This window comes from Taudactylus pleione, unplaced genomic scaffold, assembly GCF_031769625.1.
Source record: "Taudactylus pleione unplaced genomic scaffold, aTauple2 ptg000410l, whole genome shotgun sequence".
Lineage (NCBI taxonomy): Eukaryota > Metazoa > Chordata > Amphibia > Anura > Myobatrachidae > Taudactylus > Taudactylus pleione.
In genome coordinates this window covers 244,733-269,253 of record NW_028284812.1, presented here as the reverse complement: position 1 = coordinate 269,253, position 24,521 = coordinate 244,733, and the positions used below count along the sequence as shown (strand labels likewise).

The window sequence follows — 24,521 nt, the reverse complement described above, 5'->3', positions numbered from 1 at the left end:
ATCGATGATACAGGATTGGACTGGGACCGATGTTTGCAGACAATCAGAATGGGATCGCTGATCTGGGACAATCGGACTGGGACTGATGGTAATAGGTGTCATCTGGAACCGATTGTAACAGGTATCAGCTGAAACTGATGGTAACAGTAGAAGTAAGTCATTTAGTTAGACCAGACTGGAACACTGGGATAGATGTAGACTTGCATTCACCAGACTGGAACTGGAATTGGATGGACTGGAACCGTTCAGATACAGAGTATCTGGGAGCTCAGCACAGCTCTATAACTTCAGCAGAAGTGACGTATTGACAATGTAGGCCAGTCAGGAAATGCAATTTATAGGACTGAGGGCCTGATTCAGAGCCGGACGCTATTTGCGAACGGTCGTTCAGAAAAAGGGGCCGGCTATTTAAATTGAGCGCTCGCTCTTTGCGGTCTGTTGACGCCTCTATGTCTGAGCGAGCGAACGAAATATGCGCTCGCTATTTTGTAAACACGCCCCCTGGCCGTTTGCATCATATGTCATCTCCATTATTAGATTAATCAAGTACATCGAAAGGCGTCTGAACTGCTCGCAGTGCTTGTGGTAGGTTTTACTTCCCGCAATCACTGCGAGCAGTTCAGGATAAAAGACAACCAAGTGACGTGGTCGATGACGCTCCTTTACTAATTATGCACTCCCATTAAACGCCCGTTTTGACCGTTAGGCACGCCTGCGTTCGGATCTCCACTCCCCGTTTTCAAGCACCTTCCCCTGTTACCACCCACAAACGCCTCATTCTGTCACTGAAATTAGCAGGCCCTCGCTGTTTTGCGAGCGCACAATTTCCGACCGCAATGACTGGTTGGCGCATGCGCATTACGACCCATACGCAGATGTGCGAACATCGCTCGGAGTGAACGAGCGGCCGCTTATGAGCGGCTCTGAATCAGGCCCTGATTCAGAGCCCCACACACGGTGACAGAGTGCTCGCTCTGAATCAGGGCAGGCCTTCTTGTTTTTTAGAGCGGCCTCCTGGCCGCTCGCATAGCTGTGGTTGACCACCCACAGCTATAGCGAGCCGGCTCCGTCGTGCGCATGCGCACTGGGCCACTATCAACCCGCTATGCGCCTGAATCTCCAGGGATTGGATGTTGTGGTCAGGTGGTCTGGGAGCAGCGCTCAGAGTGGTGGAGGAGAGTCAGGTGAGTCCAACATGGCTGCGCCCATACTGAGTTTTGGAGGGATCTCTGGTGTATAGTCTCAGTACTGGCATGCTGTGGAAGTGTAGAGGAAAGAGCCTGCACAGAGGGCAATTACATCGTCAATCTCTGCAGTGCAGACCAGCACTACATTTGGATTACACACACTGCGCTAATCAGGACGCAGGTAAATAATCAGCCTGGAAGGAATAGCACAATCCATACTTGCCTACTTTTTTATTTCTCTTCCCAGGAGAAGCCCGGGTAAGAGAAGCAGGAGGGTGGCGATGGGGGACGGGACCTGATGATTTGCGCCATTAAGCCCCGCCCTCTCGTGGTAAATTGACGTGATTGGCTCAACTTTAAAATAGAGGCGAGGCCAAATGACACGATTCATGAGAAATCACGTCATTAAGCCCCGCCCCCTACAGGGAGACCCGCGATCGCCGCAGAAATGCTCCCCGTTCTGCCCACTTCACTAGGAAGTGGGCAGAAATGCGGTAAAAATGCCTACCCTTCCGGGGGTGTGGGGGGTCGCCCCCCCCAAAAAAATCGGGAGTCTTGCGCGAATTCCGGGAGGGATGGCACAGTCTCATGTTCACACTGGAGGTGTTGCAGCCGGAATCGGTATGATACATCGCCGGCCGCATAAACGTATACCGTTGCAGCCAGCATGCTGAGCAGACTTCCCAGGCAATTCAGAATATCCTGACCCGCAGGACAAGTGGCAGAGGTAAGACATGAGACAACTAATGAGAGAAATAGTCAGGATTGTGACACAGAAGGGGGACGTCAGACACGGCAGGGGGGACGTCAGACACGGCAGGGGGGACGTCAGACACGGCAGGGGGGACGTCAGACACGGCAGGGGGGACGTCAGACACCTCCTGCTGCATTTGTAGATTTGCAAGGACGGAATTGCTAAGCTGCTTGTGTGCGGCTCTGCAATCCTGTCCTCTGCTGAATCAGCCCCAGAGTTTGTAAGGAATAATGGGCCTGATATAGTGTTGTAGGCAAACCCGATGGTTTGCGTACAAACTGATGGGCAGGATGTACTTCATGTGGATCTATTCACACAGGGTACATCATACTGCCAGACACGTGTCACTTTTCCCATATGTGCCTTGGGTCCTTGCATGGTTCATCACCCACAGTGTAACCTTAGTAGTGCGCCCATCATGGCTGCCTCACCTGGTACACTCGTGGATGGGATGAAAAATATATGAACCCGACTATTATGCTGGGACCCTAGTCCTAGCATCAGGACGCTGCAACCACCCATTTTGTGTCATCTCTTCTAGGCGTAACCTATTCCACCCAGGGTAATCCTACGTAGTGCGCCCAAGATGGCTGCCTCATGTGGTACCTTTGTGGGTGGAATATATAACCCATGGAAGTTATTTCCCAAAATGTCTGCACCAACCCTGCAATATGCTTATTGTGCTCTCTAGGTTTCGGTTTATCTCTGTGTAGTTTTCTATTTTTTGCAACACCAAATCCTTGTACAATGTACCATGTTTTCTGATGTCTTTAAAGCGACCTTGAGTCCTAAGGGAGAAAAGCGCTATATAAATAAAATTATTATTATATGCGCCTTCCTCCCCGTCTACCCCATCTGTGTCTCAACTGTCGGTCTGCCCTTACCCTTTAGAATGTAAGCTCTTACGAGCAGTGCCCTCTACCCTCTTGTGCTTCCTCTTACTTTACTTTCATCTACTTCTTACCCCCCACCAGGGCACCTAACACTTGGTAGTTTACGCTCTGCTGCTTATCTGGGTGTTGTGGTCGCTAATGTAGCAATGTATATTATCCATGTCCTTGTCCTGTATTGTATTGTGCTGTAAGTCTTTAGTCACATATTTGTTTATATATTTTGTAAGGCGCTGCGGACCACTTGTGGCGCCATATAAATAAATGATAATAATAATAATAATTATTATTATTGTGGGAGACTTGTGTCTGTACAGGATCTGTACTGCGTATGCACATACTAAACTATATATCTCTTTTTTTCATTCTTCTCTGATATTTGGGCTTAGCACCTGAAAATTCAACAGAGGGTTTCTATTAATAAGAGGACTTATCCGTGATATACAGAGACATTATTCATCCGAATAAATAACTTTTCCTCTAAAAACATCATAAGAAGAACCGGGGAAAAAAGATAGGACATTTTTTAAATTTGGTCTATTATACATACAGAAATTAATTGTGAATTTTTGAACAACCTTAGCGCCTGTATATGTCTTGTCTCTGTTTTTACATTTGTTGTCTTGTATACAGTAGGGTTACTGTTATCAAAACATAATAGGCTGCAGGTGGAAAGGGGGCCAACACACTTCCAGCTATCAACATCACTGAGATGGCAGCCTATCCATTCACTAGGAACCAGTGACATCACTGAGAATGCAGCCAATCCATTCACTAGGAACCAGTGACATCACTGAGAATGCAGCCTATCCATTCACTAGGAACCAGTGACATCACTGAGAATGCAGCCAATCCATTCACTAGGAACCAGTGACATCACTGAGTGCAGCCTATCCAGTCACTAGGAACCAGTGACATCAGTGAGTGCAGCCTATCCAGTCACTAGGAACCAGTGATATCACTGAGAATGCAGCCTATCCAGTCACTAGGAACCAGTTACATCACTGAGAATGCAGCCTATCCAGTCACTAGGAACCAGTGACATCACTGAGTGCAGCCTATCCAGTCACTAGGAACCAGTTACATCACTGAGATGACAGCCTATCCAGTCACTAGGAACCAGTAACATTACTGAGTGCAGCCTATCCAGTCACTAGGAACCAGTGACATCACTGATAATGCAGCCTATCCATTCACTAGGAACCAGTGACATCACTGACAATGCAGCCTATCCATTCACTAGGAACCAGTGACATCACTGAGAGTGCAGCCTATCCAGTCACTAGGAACCAGTGACATCACTGAGAGTGCAGCCTATCCATTCAATAGGAACCAGTGACATCACTGAGTGCAGCCTATCCAGTCACTAGGAACCAGTGACATCACTGAGTGCAGCCTATCCAGTCACTAGGAACCAGTGACATCAATGATAATGCAGCCTATCCATTCACTAGGAACCAGTGACATCACTGATAATGCAGCCTATCCAGTCACTAGAAACCAGTGACATCACTGAGATGGCAGCCTATCCAGTCACTAGGAACCAGTGACATCAGTGAGAGAGCAGCCTATCCATTCACTAGGAACCAGTGACATCACTGAGAGAGCAGCCTATCCAGTCACTAGGAACCAGTTACATCACTGAGTGTAGCCTATCCAGTCACTAGGAACCAGTGACATCACTGGGAATGCAGCCTATCCACTCTCTAGGAACCAGTTACATCACTGAGTGCAGCCTATCCACTCAATAGGAACCAGTTACAGCACTGAGTGTAGCCTATCCAGTCACTAGGAGCCAGTGACATCACTGGGAATGCAGCCTATCCAGTCACTAGGAACCAGTTACATCACTGAGATGACAGCCTATCCAGTCACTAGGAACCAGTGACATCACTGGGAATGCAGCCTATCCAGTCACTAGGAACCAGTTACATCACTGAGAATGCAGCCTATCCAGTCACTAGGAACCAGTGACATCACTGGGAATGCAGCCTATCCACTCTCTAGGAACCAGTTACATCACTGAGTGCAGCCTATCCAGTCACTAGTAACCAGTGACATCACTGGGAATGCAGCCTATCCAGTCACTAGGAACCAGTTACATCACTGAGAATGCAGCCTATCCATTCACTAGGAGCCAGTGACATCACCGAGAATGCAGCCAATCCATTCACTAGGAACCAGTGACATCACTGAGAATGCAGCCTATCCAGTCACTAGGAACCAGTTACATCACTGAGAATGCAGCCTATCCAGTCACTAGGAACCAGTTACATCACTGAGTGTAGCCTATCCAGTCACTAGGAACCAGTGACATCACTGGGAATGCAGCCTATCCACTCTCTAGGAACCAGTGACATCACTGGGAATGCAGCCTATCCACTCTCTAGGAACCAGTTACATCACTGAGTGCAGCCTATCCACTCACTAGGAACCAGTTACAGCACTGAGTGTAGCCTATCCAGTCACTAGGAACCATTGACATCAGTGAGAGTGCAGCCTATCCAGTCACTAGGAACCAGTGACATCAGTGAGAGAGCAGCCTATCCAGTCACTAGGAACCAGTGACATCAGTGAGAGTGCAGCCTATCCAGTCACTAGGAACCAGTGACATCACTGAGTGCAGCCTATCCAGTCACTAGGAACCAGTGACATCACTAAGAATGCAGCCTATCCAGTCACTAGGAACCAGTTACATCACTGAGTGCAGCCTATCCAGTCACTAGGAACCACTGACATCAATGAGTGCAGCCTATCCAGTCACTAGGAACCAGTGACATCACTGAGAATGCAGCCTATCCATTCACTAGGAGCCAGTGACATCACTGAGAATGCAGCCAATCCATTCACTAGGAACTAGTGACATCACTGAGAATGCAGCCTATCCAGTCACTAGGAACCAGTTACATCACTGAGAATGCAGCCTATCCAGTCACTAGGAACCAGTTACATCACTGAGTGTAGCCTATCCAGTCACTAGGAACCAGTGACATCACTGGGAATGCAGCCTATCCACTCTCTAGGAACCAGTTACATCACTGAGTGCAGCCTATCCACTCACTAGGAACCAGTTACAGCACTGAGTGTAGCCTATCCAGTCACTAGGAGCCAGTGACATCACTGGGAATGCAGCCTATCCAGTCACTAGGAACCAGTTACATCACTGAGATGACAGCCTATCCAGTCACTAGGAACCAGTGACATCACTGAGTGCAGCCTATCCAGTCACTAGTAACCAGTGACATCACTGGGAATGCAGCCTATCCAGTCACTAGGAACCAGTTACATCACTGAGAATGCAGCCTATCCATTCACTAGGAGCCAGTGACATCACTGAGAATGCAGCCAATCCTTTCACTAGGAACCAGTGACATCACTGAGAATGCAGCCTATCCAGTCACTAGGAACCAGTTACATCACTGAGAATGCAGCCTATCCAGTCACTAGGAACCAATTACATCACTGAGATGACAGCCTATCCAGTCACTAGGAACCAGTGACATCACTGAGTGCAGTCTATCCAGTCACTAGGAACCAGTGACATCACTGAGAATGCAGCCTATTCAGTCACTAGGAACCAGTTACATCACTGAGAATGCAGCCAATCCAGTCACTAGGAGCCAGTGACATCACTGAGAGTGCAGCCTATCCATTCACTAGGAACCAGTGACATTACTGAGTGCAGCCTATCCATTCACTAGGAACCAGTGACATCACTGAGAGTGCAGCCTATCCAGTCACTAGTGTAGTACCCCCTATTTGTGCCCCAAGTAGGGGTACCCCACTTTATTTTTTTAAATATTAAGGACTGGCCCCCACAGGTGGTATATATTTATAATGTATTACACAGCCTTTAATAGGCAGGGAGGCTGGCTGAACTCTGTCTGACCCCACTGTCCTTGGCTGCTACTGGGCATGTGCAGCCCAACGGAAGAATTTGTCCTCTGTCCAGCAACCCCTTTAGCTCGGGAAAATGGTCCCTTTTAATTGGCCCCCTAGGTAGTAAGGCAGAGGGCCCAAAGGGTGGGTTGACAATGGACCCCCCTGGCCAATCAGGAGGATCGGACTGTCCTGAGGAGGGGGGGGGGCAGGAGGGTTAAATAATCGCTCCCTGGGGGATTTGGGGGAGATTTTTGATGGACTGCTGCGAGGATCTCCACTGTGGGGGAGGATTGTGGGATGGAGCGGGGTGAGGATGAACCTGCCACCCCCTAGGAGAGGACCGCTGGTACTGTCTATTACGGCACCTGCCTGACTCACCTGCCACTGCTGTCACATGCCTGCCTCGTCGCAGGACTGCCCGGCCGGAGCAGAGAGCCAGGACCGCCCCACGGACATCGCTGGGTGAAGAGGACTCAAGGAAAGCCCCAGCACCGAAGTCAGCCACACGGAACCCTTGGGAGCACTAAAGGACCCGCAGAGAGGACCCCTTTAGCCGCAGCCTGTCTGAAGCAGTTCCCGCAAACCGGAGGACCCCTGCCGAGGAGCGGGTGACTGTTTGCCAGAGTGAGGGGGCCGCTGCCGCATGGAGCTAAGTGCTAATGCCACCCTGAGGGACCCCTGCTGTCTGGAAGCCCCGCAAGAGACCCGACGGTACCGCTGACCAGCCACGGGAAACAAAGAGGACAGCCCCAGAAGAGAGTGAGGATAATCGCTAGGGAGAGGAGCTGTGCCAGTCGGTGAAGAGGACCAGATTGGGGAGGACCCCATCGCAGAGAAAAAAAAGAGACCAGCTGACATCGCCAGCCAAGCACCCTTGCATAGGGAGAAGGGCTGCTGGAGCAGAATCCCACCGGACGGAAACCCCAGGAGGGGGGAAACACCCTCTTGTACTATAGTGGAGTGCCTGACATAGGAGCCACCGATGACACAGGATTACAAAACATAGCCTGGTGCGGTGCTCAGCATCCCGGGACCATAGCTGGAGCTTCCATTGGATATCAGAGGAGGCTGAATAGCCGCAGTGTGGGGTGAGAACCGATGACTGTCCCTCTCTTTCCCCTCCTAAGTGATTCATCTGGCAGTACTCCCCATTGTAGTGTAGAGCTGCCTCCGAGCAGCTTTGGGAAGGGGCTCTTAGTTAGTTACGGGTCCAGTTCCTTTACAGTTCCAGTTAAATCTGAGCTATATTAGGGAGCTAGTAACAAGTGAGATTCTGTTTAAACTGTTCATTTGAAGTGGTATAGGTGTGGAAACAGGGGGGGAAGCAAGGGGTAGGACGCCTCCTCCCTCAGTACAGATTTGTTGCTTGTTGTGTAATATTTTTCTTCTGAACTTCCAGCTCATGCCGGGAGGGGACGTGACTTGGTTAATTGCGTCAGCTCATGTCTGATGCAATTGTAATTACTGTTAATGTTGGTTTTATTTAATGTCATATATATGTTACCTTGCCGGCTCTTCATTTGAATGCTAGGTGCCTCTAAGCACTGTGTATTTATACTGTTATAAGTTTTAAATTCTGGTTCTGTAATGCAACGTATATGAATTTAATGCTTCTTTAACACTGAGAACGCAGCCTATTTATTCACTAGGAAGCAGTGACATCACTGGGTTTGCAACCTGTATTAAGATGCACATAATATGTATTTGTGAACAGAAACTTTCTCTCCTGGCAGCCAGCAGTAACAATGTCTTTCACATTTGCTGCAGAAGTCTGTGCATCCAGTCAAAACATATGAGTGACAAGTAGCGTAATTCAAGGTATACACAGGGTGAGAGGTTTGCATAAATGGTCTATGAAACAGCCTTGGGACGTGTGTGAGAAGCATGCGCCCCCTGTTGGACAAATGTGTCACAATTACCTTTTATACATGAAATTCCAAATAATTGCATGCCTTGTGTTACTTACACTACTTGGTTTTCTCAGTGTGTTCTGTTCTTCCTCATGTAATATAAGTGTGCGTGTATAGCTCATCACTCGTGTATATAGCTCAGTGTGTTCTGTTCTTCCTCATGTAATATAAGTGTGCGTGTATAGCGCATCACTCGTGTGTATAGATCTCAGTGTGTTCTGTTCTTCCTCATGTAATATATAAGTGTGTGTGTATAGCTCATCACTCGTGTGTGTAGCTCTCAGTGTGTTCTGTTCTTCCTCATGTAATATAAGTGTGCGTGTATAGCGCATCACTCGTGTATATAGATCTGTGTGTTCTGTTCTTCCTCATGTAATATATAAGTGTGCGTGTATAGATCATCACTCGTGTATATAGCTCTATGTATTCTGTTCTTCCTCATGTAATATATAAGTGTGCGTGTATAGCTCATCACTCGTGTGTATAGATCTCAGTGTGTTCTGTTCTTCCTCATGTAATATAAGTGTGCGTGTATAGCGCATCACTCGTGTGTATAGATCTCAGTGTGTTCTGTTCTTCCTCATGTAATATAAGTGTGCGTGTATAGCGCATCACTCGTGTGTATAGCTCTCAGTGTGTTCTGTTCTTCCTCATGTAATATATAAGTGTGCGTGTATAGCGCATCACTCGTGTGTATAGCTCTCAGTGTGTTCTGTTCTTCCTCATGTAATATATAAGTGTGCGTGTATAGTGCATCACTCGTGTGTATAGCTCTCAGTGTGTTCTGTTCTTCCTCATGTAATATATAAGTGTGCGTGTATAGCGCATCACTCGTGTGTATAGCTCTGTGTGTTCTGTTCTTCCTCATGTAATATATAAGTGTGCGTGTATAGCGCATCACTCGTGTGTATAGCTCTCAGTGTGTTCTGTTCTTCCTCATGTAATATATAAGTGTGCGTGTATAGCGCATCACCCGTGTGTGTATAGCTCTCAGTGTGTTCTGTTCTTCCTCATGTAATATAAGTGTGCATGTATAGCTCATCACTCGTGTGTATAGCTCTGTGTGTTCTGTTCTTCCTCATGTAATATAAGTGTGCGTGTATAGCGCATCACTCGTGTGTATAGCTCTCAGTGTGTTCTGTTCTTCCTCATGTAATATATAAGTGTGCGTGTATAGCGCATCACCCGTGTGTGTATAGCTCTCAGTGTGTTCTGTTCTTCCTCATGTAATATAAGTGTGCGTGTATAGCGCATCACTCGTGTGTATAGATCTCGGTGTGTTCTGTTCTTCCTCATGTAATATATAAGTGTGCGTGTATAGCGCATCACTCGTGTGTATAGCTCTCAGTGTGTTCTGTTCTTCCTCATGTAATATATAAGTGTGCGTGTATAGCGCATCACCCGTGTGTGTAGCTCTCAGTGTGTTCTGTTCTTCCTCATGTAATATATAAGTGTGCGTGTATAGCTCATCACTCGTGTGTATAGCTCTCAGTGTGTTCTGTTCTTCCTCATGTAATATAAGTGTGCGTGTATAGCGCATCACCCGTGTGTAGCTCTCAAGTGCTCAATGTTACAGGGAGTATAATAGATTCTTAAAGTGACCGAATGTGAAGATTTGATCAGACTGGCCTGAAATTGATTTATATTGTTCAGGCTGGGTAAAATGGGGCACATTGTCAGTAATTGGCTGCCTGAGTATACATCTCTATGGCATATACCCAAATGTGTCCTTGTTCTCTGTACACAATGCATTATGCAGGAATCTCCAGCGTGGGGTGTTTCTGGCATGTCAGTAACAAGGAACCGCAGTGTGATCTCATAGGTCAGGGGACAAACACTGTAACAATAACACATGACCGGAGATCGGCAGCTATAACTCTATATTGCCCTCATCTCTTTCTCAGTATGGACAATGTAACCCAGACACGTGTGCAGAGGACCCAAATCACATTTATAGGTGGCCCACGACACGTCATGTGCTGCTGGGCCCCTACCACCAAAACATCGATCTGAAAAAGATCCTATTATTTAATTCATATGTTGCTCCGGGCTATATGTACCTCATCTCTCTAGCATGTGCCCCACATGTCCCTCTTCGTACCAGTGTGTGCCCTACATGCCACTCTCCTCACTAGTCTGTGCCTCACAGACATGCCCCCTTTCTGATAAATTAGTGCCTCACATGCCCCCCCATCGCCATGTGTGCCTCGCCTGTCCCCCTCCACAGTACTGTATGTGCCCCACATGTCCCCTTTCTAACCAAGTTGTGCCTCGCTTGCCCGTTTTCTCACCAATCTGTGCCTCATATGTCCTCCCTCCTCAGCAGTGTGTGCCTCACAAGACCCCCATCTTTCACTGTGAGCCTCCTATGGCCTCTCCTTTCCAGTGTATTCCCCATATGACACCACCTTAATAGTCTGTGTCTTTGTGCCCATCACCTCACTAGTTTGTCTCTTATGTTAACCCTCCTCGCTAGTCTGTGCCTCACATTCCCTCTCCTCGCTAGTCTGTGCCTCACATACCCTCTCCTCGCTAGTCTGTGCCTCACATTCCCTCTCCTCGCTAGTCTGTGCCTCACATTCCCTCTCCTCGCTAGTCTGTGCCTCACATTCCCTCTCCTCGCTAGTCTGTGCCTCACATTCCCTCTCCTCGCTAGTCTGTGCCTCACATTCCCTCTCCTCGCTAGTCTGTGCCTCACATTCCCTCTCCTCGCTAGTCTGTGCCTCACATTCCCTCTCCTCGCTAGTCTGTGCCTCACATTCCCTCTCCTCGCTAGTCTGTGCCTCACATTCCCTCTCCTCGCTAGTCTGTGCCTCACATTCCCTCTCCTCGCTAGTCTGTGCCTCACATTCCCTCTCCTCGCTAGTCTGTGCCTCACATTCCGTCTCCTCGCTAGTCTGTGCCTCACATACCCTCTCCTCGCTAGTCTGTGCCTCACATACCCTCTCCTCGCTAGTCTGTGCCTCACATACCCTCTCCTCGCTAGTCTGTGCCTCACATTCCCTCTCCTCACTAATCTGTGCCTCCTGACAAATATACTAGTGTGATAGTTGCCTCTTTGCATATACATACGACAGCTTGTTTAGTTGGCGCAATTTGCATCTGCATCTTGGGGCACAATTGCGGCTCCATGAATCCGCCTATATATGTAATATTGGCAGCCTCATGATGGATGAAATTACAATAGAGCTAGTGGTAGTGTCTGTCTTTATGATAATCATTGCATACACACACCCAGTGGGAGTTCTGAGTACCTGGAATCCCCCCCCCCAGCTACTGCTCCATCGTCGCACAGCTGACCGATATATATATATATTTTATATAAAGGAGCAGCCGAAATTCAGGTGACTGTGTCTGCTCTTACACTGGCTGATTGTAGGGGGAGCTGCAACAGAAGCTGCCCCCAGGCTGAGAGGCTGAGCTGCTACCGCGGTGCCGGGTGACGCAGACCGACATGTACATGTATGGGATGCCCAGTGGGGGAGTGGGTGCCAGCGTGGTGAGGTTTGCCGGAGGGGGTTGGGGGTTCTTTAATAAATGATGCTGTACTTGTTTGCCTGTGTTCATGTTTTTAAGTGAAAGAGGTGTGTGTATATGTGTGTGTGTCAGTGTGTTGTCTTTGTGAGTGTCTGTCAGTGTGTGTGTGTGTGTGTCAGTGTGAGTGTCTGTCAGTGTGTGTGTGTGTCAGTGTGTGTGTGTGTCAGTGTCTGTCAGTGTGTGTGTGTCAGTGTGAGTGTCTGTCAGTGTCTGTGTCAGTGTGTGTTGTCTTTGTCAGTGTGTGTTGTCTTTGTGTCTGTCAGTGTGTGTGTCTGTGTGTTGTCTTTGTGAGTGTCTGTGTCAGTGTGTGTGTCTGTGTGTTGTCTTTGTGAGTGTCTGTGTCAGTGTGTCTGTGTCAGTGTGTGTGTTGTCTTTGTGAGTGTCTGTGTCAGTGTGTCTGTGTCAGTGTGTGTGTTGTCTTTGTGAGTGTCTGTGTCAGTGTGTCTGTGTCAGTGTGTGTGTTGTCTTTGTGAGTGTCTGTGTCAGTGTGTCTGTGTCAGTGTGTGTGTTGTCTTTGTGAGTGTCTGTGTCAGTGTGTGTTGTCTTTGTCAGTGTGTGTTGTCTTTGTCAGTGTGTGTTGTCTTTGTCAGTGTGTGTTGTCTTTGTGTCTGTCAGTGTGTGTGTCAGTGTGTGTTGTCTTTGTGTCAGTGTGTGTTGTCTTTGTGTCTGTGTGTGTGTCTGTGTCTGTCAGTGTGTGTGTCTGTGTGTTGTCTTTGTGAGTGTCTGTGTCAGTGTGTGTGAGTGTCTGTGTCAGTGTGTGTGTCTGTGTCAGTGTGTGTCAGTGTGTGTGTCTGTGTGTTGTCTTTGTGAGTGTCTGTGTCAGTGTGTGTGTTGTCTTTGTGAGTGTCTGTGTCAGTGTGTGTGTGTCAGTATGTGTGTCTGTCAGTGTGTGTTGTCTTTGTCAGTGTGTGTTGTCTTTGTGTCTGTCAGTGTGTGTGTCTGTGTGTTGTCTTTGTGAGTGTCTGTGTATCTGTGTCAGTGTGTGTCTGTGTCTGTGTGTTGTCTTTGTGAGTGTCTGTGTCAGTGTGTGTGAGTGTCTGTGTCAGTATGTGTGTCTGTGTCAGTGTGTGTTGTCTTTGTGTCTGTGTGTGTGTCTGTGTCAGTGTGTGTGTCTGTGTGTTGTCTTTGTGAGTGTCTGTGTCAGTGTGTGTTGTCTTTGTGAGTGTCTGTGTCAGTGTGTGTGTGTCAGTATGTGTGTCTGTGTCAGTGTGTGTTGTCTTTGTCAGTGTGTGTTGTCTTTGTCAGTGTGTGTTGTCTTTGTGTCTGTCAGTGTGTGTGTCTGTGTGTTGTCTTTGTGAGTGTCTGTGTATCTGTGTCAGTGTGTCTGTGTCAGTGTGTGTGTTGTCTTTGTGAGTGTCAGTGTGTGTGTCTGTGTGTTGTCTTTGTGAGTGTCTGTGTCAGTGTGTCTGTGTCAGTGTGTGTGTTGTCTTTGTGAGTGTCTGTCAGTGTGTGTGTGTGTGTGTCAGTATGTGTGTCTGTGTCAGTGTGTGTTGTCTTTGCCTCTGTGTCAGTGTGTGTTGTCTTTGTGAGTGTCTGTGTCAGTGTGTGTGTGTCAATGTGTCTGTGTTAGTGTGTGTGTGTCAGTATGTGTGTCTGTGTCAGTGTGTGTGTCTGTGTCAGTGTGTGTCTGTGTCTGTGTGTTGTCTTTGTGAGTGTCTGTGTCAGTGTGTGTGAGTGTCTGTGTCAGTGTGTGTGTCTGTGTCAGTGTGTGTTGTCTTTGTCAGTGTGTTGTCTTTGTGTCTGTGTCAGTGTGTGTGTCTGTGTCAGTGTGTGTGTCTGTGTCAGTGTGTGTGTCAGTGTGTGTGTCTGTGTCAGTGTGTGTGTCTGTGTCAGTGTGTGTGTCAGTGTCAGTGTGTGTGTCAGTGTGTGTGTCAGTGTGTGTGTTGTCTTTGTGAGTGTCTGTGTCAGTGTGTGTGTCTGTGTCAGTGTGAGTGTCTGTGTCAGTGTGTGTGTCTGTGTCAGTGTGTGTGTCTGTGTCATTGTATATATATTTACTGTGGTTAGATATTTTTCCTGTATTCAGTATTTGGAAACCCCCCTTTGGAAATTCAGCGTTTGTCACTGCATTGGCAGGCTTGGCAATTTCCCTAAGTAGATGAGTAACCAGACTGGCATACATTCAGGTGTCAGGACTGTAACAGAGAGTGGTATAACTGTATATTAACAGTTACACAATGTAAATAACATTAGTACAGTGCATCCAAGTGGCCGTAACTACTCAGTATCCACATAGAGAAAGGAGTATAGTTTATAAATGATCCATCTCTATTCTGGGCATGAAGGGGCCTATTCATCAACACTAAAATAACGTTTTTAAGGCCATTTTCCTTAATTAACGTTATTTTAGTATTCATGAAGAGACTTCACACAGGAGATATCAGTGATATCTCCTGTGTTAAGTCCCCCTGCGTTCATTTCCACACTCCCCATACTGTACATTAGTATGGGGATATGGAAATTATGGTATTCATCAAATTCCGAAAATTATGTATTTTCTGAATTTGATTTACTATCCGCCACTGTGAGGTAGCGAATAGCAGGTGATACCTGTGCCAGCGTGGACAGGTCCCCCGGCGTCTCCCTCCGGCGCTCTGGTCCGTCTTCCGGTGGCTGCTCTGACACGTGTTCTCCCAGCAGAACACAATAAAGTTTAGAAGAAAAAATAAATAAATGTTTCCCCTAAACTACTGTGGTCTGCTGGGAGAACACGTGTCGGAGCGGCCACCGAAGCCGGAGGTGCTGCAGCGGGCAGGTAAGTGCGGGGACGGGGGGGGGGGGGGGACACACACAAAATTACCACAGCTGTAGGTAGTGCTGCGCATGCGCTGGTTTTACGAGTGTAACGGCGCATGTGCATATATACAGTAGGTGTCACTAGGTCAAGATACACATATTCACATCATATATACACTATAAATATATATCTATATATTTATCGTGTGTATATGATATGGATATTTCTATCTTGCCCTGTTAGCTGTGATATATGCAGTTCTTAGTTTCTTGTAGGCAGCTCATCAGACTGAGGGGGTCTAGTTACTAAGCAGTGTTAGGAGACAGAGTGAAAAGTGATAAGGTACCAGCCAATTAGCTCCTACCTGCCATCTCACAGGCTGTGTTTGAAAAATGACAGTTGGTAGCTGATTGGCTGGCACCTTATCAATTTTCACTCTGTCTCCTAACACTGCTTAGTAACTAGACCCCTGAGTAATATCCATTCCTACCTGCCTGGCCTTGCTGGGTGCTGCTGCTGATGGGCGGCAGGCCTGGCAGAGTGGCTGCTGGGACGGGCCAAGGCGAGACTAGCTGGATCAGCTGGGGCAGGGCAGCGGGCCGCGGACCCGGTGATGGCGGCCGCGGCACATACACACAGTCTCTCAGAGACAGCACTGTGCAGACAGCGGTGCGGGACTCTCTGGGAGTGGAGGCGGGACCGTGTGACGTCACGCAGTACTCGCGCAGTGCTCCTCTGGGAGCGCTGTGACCAGGCAGATTTCTTAGGGCAAAGGGGCCTGCGGGCCCTAGGCGAGCGCCTAGGTTGCCTAATGGGAAATCCGGCCCTGGGTAGGGATACCAAACACTATATTGGCATGGTGGGAGATGGCAGCGAGGAATACCAAACACTATATTGGCATGGTGAGAGATGGCAGCGAGGAATACCAAACACTATATTGGCATGGTGGGAGATGGCAGCGAGGAATACCAAACACTATATTGGGATGGTGAGAGATGGCAGCGAGGAATACCAAACACTATATTGGCATGGTGAGACGGCAGCGAGGAAATACCAAACACTATATTGGCATGGTGGGAGATGGCAGCGAGGAATACCAAACACTATATTGGCATGGTGAGAGATGGCAGTGAGGAATACCGAACACTATATTGGCATGGTGAGAGATGGCAGCGAGGATATACCAAACACTATATTGGCATGGTGGAAATGGCAATGAGGAAATACCAAACACTATATTGGCATGGTGGGAGATGGCAGCGAGGAAACACCAAACACTATATTGGCATGGTGAGAGATGGCAGCGAGGAAATACCAAACACTATATTGGCATGGTGGGAGACGGCAGCGAGGAATAACAAACACTATATTGGCATGGTGAGAGATGGCAGCGAGGAATACCAAACACTATATTGGCATGGTGAGAGATGGCAGCGAGGATATACCAAACACTATATTGGCATGGTGAGAGATGGCAGCGAGGAATACCAAACACTATATTGGCATGGTGGAGATTGCAGCGAGGAATACCAAACACTATATTGGCATGGTGGAGATTGCAGCGAGGAATACCAATGCACACCAGAGCTCAAACATGAGGACAACATTAAGAATAACGTGCCATGGCGCTGAGAACATCAGATTGAAGGTGGAGATGCCATGGGGCGTATCTGACAGAGATAGAACAGAACATATGGGGGGATACCCAATTAGCTGCCAGTGGTTTCTTTTCTCCCATGGCTCGCGGTTTTTCGGCCGGGTGTGAAGTTTTTCCTATTCAATTTCCCATGAGATTTTCAGCCGTGTTTGTGTCACTAGGAAGTAACATGACTATTATCCCAGCTTCAGAGCAGAGTTGGGAAAAAATACAAATTAAAGGTAAAAATGTTGGGACTTCGTTCAGAACCCCTAGAATCTCCAACAACCACCACCTAGTTAGGCAATTGGAAATTAGCTTAATTGAGCCAATAATTACATTTAATTATTGTGGTTTTATTCTGCAAAGTGCAGAATAATTGGTTAAAAGATGTGGGCCCAGTATATGGGGGTGCTGTATGGATGGGACAGGTATATGGGGGTGCTGTATGTATGGGACAGGTATATGGGGTGCTGTATGGATGGGTCAGGTATATGGGGGTGCTGTATGTATGGGACAGGTATATGGGGTGCTGTATGGATGGGTCAGGTATATGGGGGTGCTGTATGGATGGGACAGGTATATGGGGGTGCTGTGTGGATGGTACAGGTATATGGGGGTGCTGTATGTATGGGACAGGTATATGGGGTGCTGTATGGATGGGTCAGGTATATGGGGGTGCTGTATGTATGGGACAGGTATATGGGGTGCTGTATGGATGGGACAGGTATATGGGGGTGCTGTATGGATGGGACAGGTGTTGGAAACATTGCAGTTACAGATTTTATTTTTTTTAAAGTGGCTTTAGGAGACTCAAAATTCAACTTGTTGGCATATTTATATACCCCAAATTTTACTACAGCATTTATTTTAACGAAAAAAGTTTGATTTCTATCATTTTTTCACTGCTATAAAAAAATATGCACAAATCAGCCATCTGACCCATTTTAAAATCTAAAAATAATTTTTTTTCTTTGGGACTGTAAGCTAATGTCTTTGTTTTTTTTTTGTGAAGTTTACAGACTATTCTCCCCATGTTTTTAATAAAACATTTCTGTGGATATTTTTTTTTAAAAAAAATAAAAAATAAAAATAATGATAAAAAAAAAAAAAATTGGCGCCAATTTTTTTTTTTTTGCAATTTGAACGAGAGAATTCGCATTGTGGCCATTTGAATATGCCCCATGGTGGTCTCTGATGTGGGGAGAGTAGTTATTGCGTGGCAGACTGCAGAGTTTTGAACGGACAATTCTGTTTGCTATCCAGGGGTCCCGGATGGAATTTGACTTATTTGCCAAAATTTGAACTTTAGGTAAAGGTTGGCAGTTGGGGAATTCCACAGAGGGCCAGATTCAGTGATGTACGCTACTCCTTCTGTGTAGAGCACCATGCTTTCAAGGTGCTTCCTAGTAACAGAAATGGTTAGAGAAAACATCATGTTGGACTTTAATCATCATCTCTAATAGGGGTATTCAAATATGGGTGCGATAACATGGTTTTTATGTTAATATCGCACTTTTTAACGTTTTTGCGTTAATATCACTTGTTTTACTTTTACACCCTATTCAATTTCAAAGATTTATCGCAGTTTTGACAAGTCTTTTCCCCATTAAATAGGTGTGGAAAAAAAAGTGCAGAATTGGGGTTTAGGAGTGCAGGCTTAAAAAAAAATAGCCTGCACCCCCTGAGATTGACATTTAAAAAAGACCTGTCAAAAAAAGTTTTTTAAAAAAATTAGGGACACCCCAAAAAAGGAATTTAAAGATTGGGGTGCTAAAAAAAAAAAAATGGGAAAAAATTGTTAAACAATAGGGAAATAGGTTCAGGGCTATTCTGCATGTATGCGGCAGGTGCACAATAATAGAATTATAGCGGCAGGTGCACAAATGCAGAATTTAAAAAAAATTACTTTAGGGACATCAAAATATGCTACTACCCATTTTCATGTACCCCAAATTTGATGGGACCACTTAAAAAAAAGAAAAAAAATAACCTAAGTGCTCTTCTGCATCACTTCTTCAATGTCGGGAAAAAAACACCTGCTGCGGCTATTTAAATCCCCGACTTTCAGTTAAAGGCTAAAACGGGGGTACCCATAGTGATCCCCCATGTTTTTGCAACTTTAGGGGGGGTCTTACAATTATTTTAAGGAAAAATTCGTGACTTTACGCAAATCCAACTCCGGAGTTTCCCTTTTTCGTTAATTTGATATTGAATACGGGGATAAGCGGGAGCGCGCACCAAACCTTTACGCAGAAAAAAACTCCGATATGCAACGTTAACTTCGCCAGGGAAGTTAACCTTTCATATTGAATACCCCTCAAAAGCTGGGCATACACTATACAACTTTCTGTCAGATATCTGTCCAATCTGGCTGGTTGGAATGAAAACCTGGTAATGTATGGGAGCATTTGCTCACAAACACTGGAAAATAGACAAAAATGGTTGTTTAGACAAACTGGTTAAAAGTTAAAACACACAAATTTAACCAATTTGAACAATTTGTTTTGTCCTTTTTTCAGTGTTTAAAACCATGTGATCGACTGTCATTGGCTCCCATACATTACCAGGTTTTCATTCCAACCAGCCAGATTGGACAGATATCTGACAGAAAGTTGTATAGTGTATGTCCAGCTTAACTCTCTAACTGGACTAATGACAGAGTAATTTTTTAGGTGCATACACACGGTCAGATTTTTGTTCAGATCTGAACAATAACGATTAAAAAAATCGTTCATATCTGAAGGAAAATCTGACATGTTTGAACAATGCGCGATGCGCGTTCCCGATGGTCAGATAACGATATCTGACATCTGATGGGTTTGCAGTCAGTTTTGGACGATTCCATTCATTTTAATGCAGTCAAAAATCGTTCATAGTTCAAATCGTTGGTAAAATCGTTCACCAAAACGTTAATCTGACACATCTGACCGTGTGTATGCTCCATTTGTCAGTATAGAAACATTGCAGCTAAGCAGATCTATGTAGGGTGCAGACACACAGCCAGTGCCCTGCATAGATCTGCTTAGCTGCAATGGCTTTACACCGACAATTATAAGTAGCTTCATTACACTCGCTCACCCTCAGGCAATGGCCGGGAGGCTCACGAAAATTGTTTGTTGCTCCCGGCCGCCCCGGAACAGCATACATGTATCTCACAATGCCCCCCCCCCCCCGCCTGGTGCCGCCGGTTGGCCAATTATGCAATTCGCGCTGAATCACGTCAATGTAGCCACGCCCCCTCTTTACAATGCCATTAATATCGGCATTGAATAGCAAGGCATGACCACGATGACTCAATCATGCCAGCACCCCTCCCCACCTATGCCGCACCACGTCCCCTCACTCCATTCTCCTCGCTGTGCCGACCTAGCAGCCGTCTCCCGGAGGGGGCAGCCATAATGTCGGCAAGTATGAGCTTCATGCAGTTAGAAGTAACAGGCTTCCTATGGTGGAGCAAATAGCTCTATGTGTATGGTGTCTGACTGTGGTGTATGAGGTTGTGGGTTCATGTTCCAGGAATGCAGGGGCGTATCTATAACGTGTGCCGGTTGTGGGGCCCCGCACCCATATTATCTAAAACTTACCTCTAAGATGTCCCGCGTTGGGTTGTCTCAGTGTTGCACAAAACGACGGAAAATGGGCGCTTCGGCCGTTTTTCCGATGTTTTGCGCATGCGCAGTGGGGAAGTCGCCAGGCAAATGGCGGCCATGCCATTTTCCCAGCGATCTGCACATGCGCAGTAGACTCTGGGCACACCCTAGTCCCCAGAGTCTACTGATGCTGCAGTGGCCGGTCAGCCAGCTGCTGGCCTCCGGGGAGAGAGGAGGGGCCCCGGACGGGTATGCACATCGGCTCCCTCCTCTCTTAAGACCCCCCTGCAGGAATGACAATACTGAGATATGTGTGCTTTAAACAAAGGAGGATGGAACTGAATGGAAAGGTGTACTGATAGCCCACAAGATAAGTGTATGAATACGGTACAATTCCCCTTCTCGGAGTGTTCTGAAAGTCATTGTTGATGTGCTATAAATGTGTGTTTGTATATAATATATATATATGTTATCGCTTGGGGGGGCCTGTCTGTCTCACCTGTGCTGAGCCCCACCATTTCGGATGGCAGCCCCGCACCCTAGATCACAGGTTCTCAAACTCTGTCCTCAGGACCCCAAACAGTTCATGTTTTCCAGGTCTCCTCACAGAATCACCGGTGAGATGATTAGCTCCACCTGTTGATCTTTTAAAATGTGTGGGTGAGTAATGAATACACCTGTGCACCTGCTGGGTGACCTGGAAAACGTGAACTGTGTGGGGGTCCTGAGGACCGAGTCTGAGAACCACTGCACTAGATATGATAAACTACCCTGAGCAGCTCTTCCTGGCAGTGACCTCATGAGTGGGTGCAAGAGGCTAATTATAACTGAAGGTGCATCAGCTGCATTCACAGCATTACTGAGCAATATAGTCACCATCCAAACAGAATAGGGCTGCTACATACACATATATACATACACACACATACAGTATATACACACACACACACACACTAAGGAGAATAAAGTATATTATGTTACCCAGACTTGTTCCCAATTGTAAAGCGCACAGGAATAGGCCGACACTATGCAAGTAACGGTTAATAAATAAGTGGGACGTACCTAGTGCCCGCTCAGGGCCGGGCTCAGCAGCACTGAGCTGTCCTGTTCTCTATAGCAGGGGCTACGGTACAGGGTCATTATTTAATTTGGAACAGGAAAGAATATTGATAGCTCCATTTAATAACTTCCCTTATTGCTCCCCTTTTTCATAACTCTTGGGGACGTGCCATGCTGCCCCCAAGCTCTCCTCGCTCTGCGAATAGATGCCGTGCACATGAGCACGGCATCTATTCACTGGCGGTGATTGCTGAACCGGTATTTTGTTTTTCCCACCTGCGGGACACTGCGGTCTGCGGGTGGGGGTGGCACCCTCCATCTTGTGTTAGTGGGGTGGCATTTGCAGATTTTCGCACAGCAGCTGCGTACAGGATCGTGAGCAGTTGAGCGCATGCGCTTTCATCGAAATGCCCGCCGACAGTCCCATCACGCGCATAAAACGCACCATCTCCGGGGCTGCGCTATATAACCTCTCAGTGACGCCCACCACATCGGGACGCCTGGGCAGTACCAAATAATTGCTCCACTACGTGCAGTGCGTCCGCCTCTGACACAGGACCGGCGTCTTGTCTCGCCACGCACGGAACTCAATAGGATAAATTTAAACGTTATATTTTGGGGCTGACTCCATTCATGTACGTTGCCCCACCTAAAGCAGAAAAATACGCTACCTTGCCAAAAATGCCGACATGGTTCTGTTATAAGTATCAATACATTATAATCAATACATGCTGAAACTTTCAAATGATGCATTATAACAATAAGAGAGGAACAGTAATGCTACGGAAGATGAGCGCACAATGGGTTCATTTAAAGCGCAGTGCCCCATATTTGCCAGCAAGGTTCATTTATTCCCAAACATACCAGTAAATCTCACCAGTATTGTGCTTGGCGAGCGTCTGTATTAGGTTCATATACCCCGTACAGATGAACCATGCTGAGAGTATACTTCATTCATAGGCAACGATACAGAGAGAGCACCGGGGACACCGACAAACGTGCTCTAACAATCCCTGCCCTGCGCCTTTATGAGAAATGCAGATTTACATGGTGATTCCTTCTGAATGAGGCATTGCCCAGCTCATTGTGCAGCATCATACTGTAACCCCACCAACACAGGGCTCACTAAGCTCCCAGGCCGGGCGGCTGCTGTGTACAGTGCAGGGTATTCAGTTACCTTCCTAAAATACCATCAGCTGTCTGTGCACAGTCATGCTGTGTTTCTGCAGCCTGCCTCCCCCTCCACCACCACAGCACTTACCTTGGAAGACCACCGAGCAGTAGGTGTCACTGATATCAGAGTCTGGGGTCTGCACATTCTCAGCATGTAGGATGAAGACTCTCAGCATTGCTGCTGGCTGCTGTGCTCTCCCCGGCTGCAATGGGCTGGGAGCTGCCTCTCAGACTCCCCTCTCTGCCTGCTGGACATGTGAGATCCCCACACATCTGTGCTGTGCTATAAACTGCCCGCACAGCACTGGGACTGGTGTCAGGGACTCCGGCATCTCAGTAGCTCAAACTAAATTGGGAAACAGCTGTGGTTTTTTTTTTTTTTTTTTACAGCCATTGACATTTGTTTTTTATTTGATTATCAGGTCACCATAATATATAATAGAAGCACTTAATGTACACAGAAAGATAACGTACAGTTCTTCATAGGGACTATGGCAGTTCTTTTCACATCATGACATTTTACCCAGAGTGGTAACAGGGCTAAGTGCGTCCTATGCCCCCTTAGTGCCCAACGTCATTACGTCACGCAGAGGTAACAGTGATTCTGGCTGCAGGGTGCCGTTCCAAGGGCCCCGGGGAGCAGCAGCAGCACGGGTTATGGCCCTGATTGTGACATTCACAGACTGTGCAAGGTTCTATGTCGCAATATTATTTAACTCATTGTGGGGGAGATATACCAAACCTTAGCGAGATAAAAGGGCCATACCCGAATAGACACCATAAAGTGAAGAGTTTACGTCGGTGAAGTTTTCGCTCACTTCGGGGCTTTCGGATATTTTCGCATCTTTCGTCTTTGCGCTCCCATTATCCGCACTATCCCATTAACAAGGACGCAATGCGGCATTCGCCCCAAAAATGGTCCGTGGTGGAACCGGTCTAAAAGTACTGCAGATTTTGAGGAAATCTGTCTGTACCCCATAAAAAGACTGACATAGGAGATCACTTTAGAAGCGTCTTACTAGACCTAATAAAAGCATTTTGGGTTCTTACATTGTGTGAAATGGCTGTTATACATATTTTTGTGTAATAGGGGGAAAAAATTATAGAAATCAACTTTGTTTGGCATAATAAATGCTGCAGTTAAATTAGGGGTACAATAAAATGGGTGCAAGTATATTTTTAAGTCCAAAAACTTCACTTTAAAAAAAAAAAAAAAAAATGTTCAAAATACACCTGGTGCAGTAACCTGCAATGTTTTAAACACGTCCCTTCAATACAGCTCCCCCCCCTAAAAAAAAACCCTGACCCACTACAAACCCATTTTCAAATATTTTTACATTTTTCACCCCAAAAATGACAGCTTAATTTGGCCAATAATGACATTTAAAAAATTCTTTTTGCCCAATTTGTCATTACCAGTCCCTAAATTTTTAGCCCAAAATAGGGTTTTTTTCACAACTTTACACCTGCTCCGAGATTGTGAAAACAGCATGCCAGTTATCAGTGTATGGAGAATTCTAGTTGATTGGTGGGAATGAAAATCTGGTAATGTATGGGGAGTAAATGACAATCAGCAATTTGCTCCCAAATGCCGGAAAATGGACAAAAATTGTTTGAACAAATTGTTTACATCAAACATTTAACAAACTTGTCTGACGTCATTTTCATCTGTTTTCTGGCATTGAGGAGCAAATTGCTGATCATCATTTACTCCCATATGTTACCAGATTATCATTCCAACCAATCAACTAGTTGGCTGGTTGGACAGATAATCTTTAGATGTGTGGCCAGCATTAGACTTTGGTCCGTATTCAATTTGAGGCGAAATGTCAGAATCGGTGATAATTTATCGCCGATGACGTCATTTTCGCCTATTCAATTATCCCCGTATTCGATTACATTGACTTATCGTCGGTGCGAAAAGTCAATGTAAAAAAAACAGGGATAAATATTCGCCAGCCTTTAGCAGGCAAAAATAAGTGCAGAATTGGGGTTTAGGGGTGCAGGCTTACAAAAAAAAATAGCCTGCACCCTTGGGAATGCCTCCAATAAACGAAATCTGCAAAAAAATAAATAAAAACGAAAATAAAATCGGTACACCCCAAAAAATTTTTACAAAATTTTGGAGTGAAAAAAAAATAAATACAAAAATAGGGGAACAGTGTT

The 24,521-nt window shown here is 46.4% G+C and overlaps 1 protein-coding gene across 1 annotated transcript in view; it reads right to left on the bottom strand.

Moving 5' to 3' along the window:
* DYSF (dysferlin) overlaps positions 1-22,644 on the bottom strand; it is a 705,898-nt gene extending 683,254 nt beyond the window's left edge. The window contains exon 1 of the mRNA XM_088447021.1: positions 22,444-22,644. Coding sequence (XP_088303147.1) covers positions 22,444-22,531 — 88 coding nt within the window. The 5' untranslated portion in view covers positions 22,532-22,644. The remainder of the gene's footprint in view (positions 1-22,443) is intronic.
* Positions 22,645-24,521: the final 1,877 nt, after the last annotated feature.